Below are 9063 nucleotides of genomic sequence, written 5' to 3'. Positions count from 1 at the left end.
AAATTGGAGGGTATAAATTTAATAATTAGTAACGAAGTAATTTCAGATTAATTAGTGTAATCTTGCAATAGCCATAGTATTCCTATCTTTCAGAATTTACAAAGAATATTTACCTGGCAATATTACAGAAACAGAAAGTATGGAGAGCTTTCTAAACACAAACAGATGAAGACATTTTTCTGCTATATATTATCATTGGAAGTGTAAATTATTTTAAAACTTTATTCAAAAGCAGGAACACAATCTTGGTTACAAAGCATATCAACAGGTGTGGACATTTCTGATATCAGGGTGGTTATACATATTCCATTTGCTTCCTGTTTAAACAAAATAAAACATCAACGGTGCCTTTCCTCTCAAAAGACTGGCCAGAATATATAAAGATATCAGTGGGCAGTGCTTTAACATGAAAAGTTTTGAAGAACTGTTTCAAGAATTATGTATCTCTTTAGGATTTGGGTTAGAGATCTCTTGTACTCACTTGATAAAGGGGAATATTTGTACAAACTAAATTCACTATAGATTTCTGAAAAAATTAAACGCAAGATGGATACAGTGTATGGAATACATAACTGTACAGTTGTAAAACTACATGCTGTTCTGAATTGCTTGGTCAGCAAGAAACTGACAATCATAAATTATATGTCACACAATCAGTTTAAAGAAAGTCATTTCTTCAACCTTTAAGGGATTCCTATTATCAGACAGGAACATTCGTGCGCACCTATTTGCTTCCCACACTGGCATTTGTTGTTCAGTCGCATAGTCGAGTCCGACTCTTCGCGACCCCATGGACCAGATCCCGCCAGGCCCTCCTGTCTTCCGCTGTCCTCTGAAGTTTGCTCAGTTTCATGTTCGTTGCATCAATGACACTGTCTAACCATCTCATCCTTTGCCATCCCCGTCTTCTTTGACCTTCAATCTTTCCCAGCATCAGGGTCTTCTCCAGTGAGTGCTCCCTTCTCATTGGGTGGCCAAAGTATTTGAGCTTCATTTTCATTATCTGGCCTTCCAGGGAACAGTCAGGGTTGATTTCTTTTAGGATTGACTGATTTGATCTTCCTGCAGTCCAAGGGACTCTCAAGAGTCTTCTCCAGCACCATAGTTCAAAAGAATCTATTCTTCGGCGCTCGGCCTTCCTTATAGTCCAACTCTCGCAGCCATACATGACTACCGGGAATACCATTGCTTTGACCATGCGGACTTTTGTTGGCAGGGTGATGTCTCTACTTTTTATCATGCTGTTTAGGTTCGCCATCGCTTTCCTCCCAAGTAGCAGGCACTTTAATCCTTCCCTTTAGATCATTACAGCAGATTAGCTAGTAAAGCTCTGACTATAAACAGAGCAACTCTACTTAGGATGGCATTGTTAGTACTCTGCAATTTACCTGTGGTAAATGCAGTACTGCTACAATAGTATACCAGGTATCTGGCTGGACCAATGGATCCAGACAGGTGTTGCTAATTAGCTTCTCTTTATGGCTGCCAACATACTGCAGGCAATATCTTTAGCTACTAGAAGCACTTTCAGCCCAGGAGGTGCAATATAAATAAAACATTAAGGTGCTTAGCAGTCAGTAGCTACCTCAGCCATGGTTGTCTGCAAACTAAGAAACAATCTGAAATGCTTCATAGAAAAGTTAACTATTAGTAGTTGGAGTTGCCTTTGCTAATGTGGCCAATGTTTTATTGTTTCCTCCTCTTGTGCTTCCTAGCACATTTGAACTAGCACAACAGTTGGCACAACTGACATTTGGTTTACAGCTCCAGCATGTCAATGCATTATGGTAACTTACTATTATTGCTAGAGAAAGGACCTCTGGGGAATGTCTTCCATGTGAAATAAAACCCAAAAATATTTCACCTAAGATACAAAACTCCAGGCCTACCTCCTCTGCAGTCTTAAAATGCTCAAGGTTCTTTATGGCTACTTCCAAAGCTCTTTCTATTTCTTGCAAAGTTCTGCGGTCCTGGGGGGAAAGAAATCACAGGATATCAACATTAATGCAGCACTACCTTATAAACAGGAACCCTATCAAGCCTGGTTATATTTTACAAAACTATATATCTGTATGAAGTTGAAACTATACATCTGTATGAAGTTGTTTTTAACAAACAGCCGTTTATTACATTTATACCTTGCCTATTAATTATGGAACTCAAAGCAGCATACAAACACTTCTGAGACAAATAGCCAAACCTATACTTGTTTAGCTTCAGCAAGGCTGATGATATGACTTGCACCATATCCTTGGGACCTAACCAAACACTGAGACAAAACTGGGCATTTTTTTTTTAAAGTCACATCAGAATTAGAATTATCCATACGTTTAGGATAAGCAATAATTCATGATTTGATAAAGCCACCAATTTTTACAGGGGAAACATTTCCTCCAGGCTCATCTAGATGATATGTGTGACACAGGCTGGGTCAGGGTGCCCTCAACCCATGTCAGGTAAGGGTTCTCCCAACCCATGCCACATGCAGCACTGGGGAACTAATTTTTCCAAGTGCTGCAGTTCATGAATGAGTGTGTGTGGTGGGGGAGAAGCCTCAGCCTTCCCTCTTGCACCATTTTCCCATGCTGAAACAACCACAGAGGGGGCCTGTTTGCTCTGCTTTGGGGTGCCATGTGCTGTAGTCAGTATACACAGATCTCTGCAGAGGGGCAAACAGCCCCCTCTGTGTCTATTTCAGTTTGAGAAAACAACATGGATGGGAAGGCTGAAGCTGCCCACACTCACACTGCACTTGTGAACAAAATTTGGCCCTGGAGCACTTGGGAACATTAGTTCCCTGGGGCTCTTTGTGACACATGTCCACATTCTAGACGATTTTTAAAAATTCAATAAAACAGAGGACTGTTAAATCTATTGCTGAACAAGACCTAGATGTTCTCCCACTGTCAAGAAACATTTTCTTAGGGCAGACTAGTTTACAAGCTTTGGAAGGCAACACCATTCCTGTGCATTGATGCCTCACCGTTTCATTAACCATCTTGTTCCTTTGCATTTATTACGTAGTTCTTTACAGAACATACCCCAAAGTATAAATGTCTTCATTCTCTATTAAAAATTGCAAGAATACCCAGTACTCGAGACAGTTATGAGCTGCTACATGCTACTTTACCATAGCAGATGTATCTTAGCTTTTTGCTATCTAAACGGTTAAAGAAAACAAAAGTCAAAGTAAAAACCAAACTCCCTAGTAGACAAAAGTGTATTATTTGGACATAGCCTCATACAGTCGCATCAGGAAGGACTACTAGAATATACAGAGAGCCAGTTTGGTGTAGTGGTTAAGTGCATGGGCTCTAATTTGGGAGAACCAGGTTTGAGTCCCCACTCCTCCACTTGCAGCTGCTGGGTGACCTCGGGCAAGCCATAGTTCTGTCAGACCTGTTCTCTCGAGGACAGTTCTGGAAAGAGCTCTCTCAGCCCCACCTACCTCGCAAGGTGTCTGTTGTGAGGAGGGGAAGGGAAAAGCGTTTGTAAGCCACTCTGAGACGCCAAGTGAAGGGCGGGGTATAAATCCAATCTTTTCTTCTTCTATTTGGGTATTAATTTAATAACACCAAAAACTCTGGACACATTATAGCATATTTATTGTTACCAAAATAGTGTACACTTAAACAAAAAATTCCTTGAAAATTTTATACCTACACTATATGTGGAATTATTATTGTTACCTAATGGTGTATATTAAACATTTTAATGTAAGACACACTGCATATTTTCAGTTAAGCTTTGTGTTTCATTGTCTCATTACGAAATGGGGGCAGGGATCACAGGAGATTCTGCACTGCTCTCTAGCAGCTCCAAATTTGTCTGTCAGAAAAAATGAAAGCACTCCCAAGGGAAAAACATCACTACACAGAGACAAGTATTCCTGTTTGTTTCCCCCTCCTAAGTCAAATCATACCCTTCACTATTGTTTTATAGCAAATCAGAATCTGTTATATTTATTTAATAATCATTTTTAATGATTATGTGATTACTTAGAAGTATTTAGAAATGGTGTTAAATGGAGGAAAAATGACTATGCTGCTGTTTAAAAGCAATTATAAATGGTAATGGGTGATGTTGTGGGTGGTGGGTATCTGTATGTGTAAAAAATCCAATAAAATATATATTTTTTTTTAAAAAAAAAAAAGGTACAAGCTCTCCCTCCTCTGTGAGGGCAGATCTGTGTGTTCCCCCCCCCATAGCTAGCAATCCAAAACAGTCATGTGGCACCTTTAAGACCAAGTTTTATTAAGGTACAAGCTCTCTCTCCTCTGTGAGGACAGATCTGGACGTTTCCCCCCCCATAACTAGCAATCCAAGAGTCCAGTGGAGCCTGAGTGGTGGGTGCCTTCTGACACACTTCCGGTGATGTCAGGGTGTGTGGCATATGCAAATAAGTTATGCTAATGAGGTCCTGCACCTCTTTTTCTACGAAATACTAGTTTTTAATGTAATAATTGTTTTTAAATGCCTGGCAATGACTTATGCCAAAACCTAAAGACAACAGTATTTTCTATCTACACCCTCACTCTCTCTCTCTTGTGGCAAGCCATCTGAAGATAGTTTTATTCATGATAGCAATCAATTAAGTGGATAAGTTCTTCTGTCTACCAGCAGTTTTAAATAACTGATTTTAATCCAATAGTTTTTATGTATCCTACTGCACTTTATCATTATTTACACTGTAAGCTACTTGGGGTTCCTATAAGGTAAGGTAAAGTCAGCTAATAAATGGTTTAAATGATATATTAGCAAAACACCTTTCTAAGCAAACACAAAAGCAAAGATTTACATACCATGTTCATCAGAGATGCCTCCCACATTAACCGGCCAACAAGCCCCCAGTTGGGAGTCTGCTTTCTCTTCTCACAGATGTTTTGATACTGATTCCTATAAAGTAAATTTTCTTAAACATAAAAAACCAATTTCAAGAATGCATTCTTTTTAAAGAAAACCACTATCCTATTTTAAGCCAAACTGCCCCCCCCATTTTTAGCAATGTTACCCTTTTATGCTCAATTCATATTGCAATACTGTTGACCATAACTAGGAGGACTATAGCAACCTTGAAGTACCCTTTCCATTCTGCTATAGCACTCAAAAGTGAACAAAACAGGCACTTCACACGCTTCTAAGGGATTTTTTTGTAAACAAAAACTGTAAAACTTAGAATGATGAAACGAGAACTGTAATGCACCCCATATATAAAGCAAGCTATCCATAATGGATGCAACATCAATTCCCAACTCTCATGGCAATTCCCATTCCTCTAGCAAGCAAAGTAAGTTTAAATACCTTTTAGATTTTTGTGCACGCTTAGAATGAACTTTTCCTTCAGCATCTACAGTTGGCTGTTTAAAAGAGAGATGAAGTGTTCATAGTAAAGCATTTTCAACATTCACAATAAAAATTACTTCCCTGTTTTTTAGGATTACTTAATAATATTCAACTGGCTATATAGGCTTTATCTGACAAATGTATTTAGGCGAAGACGGAGGTCCTGTGCTTGAGTCGGACCGGACCGGGGTTAGGACTCCCTCTTCCCACCTTTGATGGGGCACCTTTGGTGCCAGCTTCGGAGGTTAGGAGTGCTCCTGGACCCCATCTTAACAATGGAGGCCTAGGTGGCAGCCACTGCCAGATCGGCCTTTTACCATATTCGGCTGGTACGGCAGTTGGTTCCTTTCCTCGACCGCAATGACCTAGCTACAGTGATCCATGCGACGGTCACCTTGAGGCTAGACTACTGTAACGCTCTCTACATGGGGCTGCCTCTGTCACAAATCCGGAAGCTGCAGCAGGTGCAGAATGCTGCAGCCAGGCTGTTGGTGTGCGCCCCTAGGTGGGAGCACACCCGACCTGTGCTGAAAGTGCTGCACTGGCTGCCTATAGCATACCGGATTCACTTTAAAGTGCTGGTGCTTACCTTTAAAGCCCTACATGGCCAGGGTCCAACATACCTGAGGGACTGCATTTCCCCATATATCCCCCAAAGAGCACTTCGGTCGGGGTCACAACACCGGCTGGTCACCCCGTGCCCCAAGGAGGCCAAGCTTGCAGCAATGAGGGCCAGGTCCTTTTCAGTGGCGGCTCCTATCTGGTGGAACGAGCTCCCGGAGGAGATCAGGGCCCTGTGGGACTGCACAAGGTCCCGCAGAGCCTGTAAGACGGAGCTCTTCCGCCAGGCTTTTGAGTAGGAGCCGCCACTGCCACTACCGCTCCATTATACAGCGATACTGCCGGAGGGCCGGGTAACATCTAGCTTGGCCCTGGTCCTCCCTTGTTACGCAAGATGTTGGGAGTTTTTAGTCGTGCTCCGATGGAATTGAATTTTAACTGGTTTATATGAAATTTGAACTGTTTTACATATTGTATGCACCTTGTGCCTGTGTAAGCCGCCCTGAGCCCACTTGCGGGGAGGGCGGGGTATAAAGACAATAAAATAAATAAATAAATAGTGGCGGACATACCAAGGCTCATTTCTATTTGAGGGCCTCATATGATGTGTTACAGGTTAACTCAGAATTTTAAAAGAACCATAACATCTTTTTGCATGAAAAGGCTTACCAATTTATGCTCAATACAAATAGAACAGTAGTGATAACCTACAGGTTTCACATCCTCCTTTGCTCTTCTGAGTTTCATATGAGTTTATGGCTTGCTCCTTCCAACACACTTCCATACTTCCAACACACACAGTATGTTTTAATATAATAAAAGCAACAGGATTTGTGACTAGTAGTTAGTGATTATATAGAGAGCCTAGCTTGGGTAGTTAGGAATCTTCAACTCTGATTTTTTAAAAACAATTAACAGATACAGAAGTTTTTTCTGTCCTGATCTTGGCCTGGTGGAACATGCTCCCGCATGAGATCAGGGCCCTGTGGGACCTTTTACTAGTCCACGGGGCCTGTAAAACAAAGCTGTTCATCGAGGCCTTTGGTTGAGGTGGCATGTGTCCAGTAAAAACAACTCCGCCTTGACTGCTGAAGACACCATCTCCATGCAGCCCGGATTGAACAGAATCCAGCAGCACCAGTTATCTGTACAAATTGTTTTTAAATACTGTTTTAATGTTTTAACTATTTATTATGTTTTGTGTTGTCGAATAGCCTAACTATTGTTGTGATCCACCCTGAGCCTGTTTGCAAGGAGGCTGGACTACAAATTTGAAAAATAAATAAATAAAATAAAGAGTGAACGTACAGGCAGCATTTTACCCATTTACTGACTGAAGGTTTCCCCCCCTTACTTACAAAGTTATGTTTGTCAACCTGGGGACTACACCCCAACATGCAGGTTATATGTTTGGTCAAATGACTGTAACAATAAAGACCTGAACGGCAAGAACCTTGTTCTTCTATCCAGGTGGGCCCCATTTTACTACCCAACTGACGATCAAGTTCATAGACACAAGAAGTGATAACTTTAAGCATATCAGAATGCTTGTATTTAGGTTTGGTCCTTTGGCGTAGTCTCACAATTCCCATCTCTTTGCCATGTACACTCAGCTCCTCCTACAGCTTTTAAATTACTTTTTCATTGAAAAAAGAGCCCTTTAAAGAAGAATACTGCATATATCCTTCTAGACATTTACTTTTGAAATAGAACTGTCATTTTCACCAACACTGCTGGAGTTTTGAAATTCCACACCTAAAAAAACGAGAGAGAAAAGTTAGTATACCCAGTGCTTTCCAATATTTAAAATTAAGTACTGCACTTCAATAGAGCTGCACTGAATTTTTTTTTAACAATTTCAGTTACTGTATAAAAAGTAATTCCACAATGCTGACAACCCCAGGTGGTTTTGAAAGGGAAAAAAGTATGCTTGTTTTTGGAAAAAAATCTGCATTCCAAAAATGCCTCACAATCCCCCCCAAACCACCTCCATGTTCCATCCTACAATGCCAATATGTTAAGGATGCAGTCTTATGCAGATATATTGAGAATAACCCCAAAAGGATTCACTGAGATTTATTCTTAAGTAACGTGCACAGAATAGGGCTGTAACATCCTTTCATTTTGAGAGCCAGTATCACATAATAGTTAAGATACTTGACTAGTACAACTCATGTCCAAATTCTGACGTATGAAGGTCACTGGGTGAAACTGGGTTCTCGCAGCCTAGTATACTTCATGTGAGAAAAAGTCCCTTGAAAAAAGGATAAGATAAAAATGTCATCAATATGGTGGTTTCAGGTGAATAACCATGTTGGTCTGCTGTAGAAGAGTACAATTCAATTCCAGTAGCCCCTGAAAGGCCAACACGATTTCCAGATACATCCTGGAAATCTTGTTGGTCTTTAATTGGCTACTACACTCAAATCCATGATGTGGGGTGGGGGGGGAAGTACAATTAGATCCCCTGCATTACATGGACACAATAATTTCTTCCCAAAAGATCTAACTGAACCTCGTGTTGGTCTGCTGTAGAAGAGCACGATTCAATTCCAGTAGCCCTTGAAAGGCCAACAAGATTTCCAGATACATCCTTTTACACTCAAATCCATGATGGGGGGGGGGGAGTACAATTAAATCCCCTGCATTACATGGACACCGAATAATTTCTTCCCAAAAGATCTAACTGAACCTCTTCCACGGGCTACATCCCACTAAATAAAGCCTTAAAATTAATCACGCATAATGTAACTGCCCAGGCCCCGTTCCTTTTTATAGGGTCTGAACGAAAAGAGCACCAAAAGCAAAGTAGGGGAACCTGACAAGCACGCAGAGTTTTTGACGGGGACGGCGACGGGATTCGACCTTCAACCCCCGAGTAATTCAGACCACCACCTTTTCTTCCTCCTCTGCCACCCACACGAAGTGCAGAAGAGCCCCTTCGACGGGATCTCAGATTACAAGATGGCCGACCGGATCCCTCACAAACCACGCCGCTTCGTCCAGCGGTCCACCTAACGTGCAATACTGCCGAGACGAGGGATAGGTCTGGAGGCGACAAATACCTAGAGGAACAGACGGGGCGAGGAGAAGCACCTGTCTCTCCCCCGCCTCTAACCTGAGGCGTTGTACCCTACAAGCCGGCAGGCGACGCTCCAT

The 9063-nt window shown here is 41.5% G+C and overlaps 1 protein-coding gene across 1 annotated transcript in view; it reads right to left on the bottom strand.

The window, feature by feature from the left end:
* RNF17 (ring finger protein 17) overlaps window positions 1–9063 on the bottom strand; it is a 69067-nt gene that overhangs the window by 58920 nt on the left and 1084 nt on the right. The window contains exons 2-5 of the mRNA XM_015429479.1: window positions 7604–7659; window positions 5302–5357; window positions 4803–4896; window positions 1890–1970 (exon numbers count right to left, since the gene is read on the bottom strand). Coding sequence (XP_015284965.1) covers window positions 1890–1970; window positions 4803–4896; window positions 5302–5357; window positions 7604–7659 — 287 coding nt within the window. The remainder of the gene's footprint in view (window positions 1–1889; window positions 1971–4802; window positions 4897–5301; window positions 5358–7603; window positions 7660–9063) is intronic.

Source organism: Gekko japonicus, unplaced genomic scaffold, assembly GCF_001447785.1.
Source record: "Gekko japonicus isolate JY-2015 unplaced genomic scaffold, Gekko_japonicus_V1.1 scaffold237, whole genome shotgun sequence".
Taxonomy (NCBI): domain Eukaryota; kingdom Metazoa; phylum Chordata; class Lepidosauria; order Squamata; family Gekkonidae; genus Gekko; species Gekko japonicus.
This window is presented reverse-complemented; position numbering and strand designations above follow the sequence as displayed.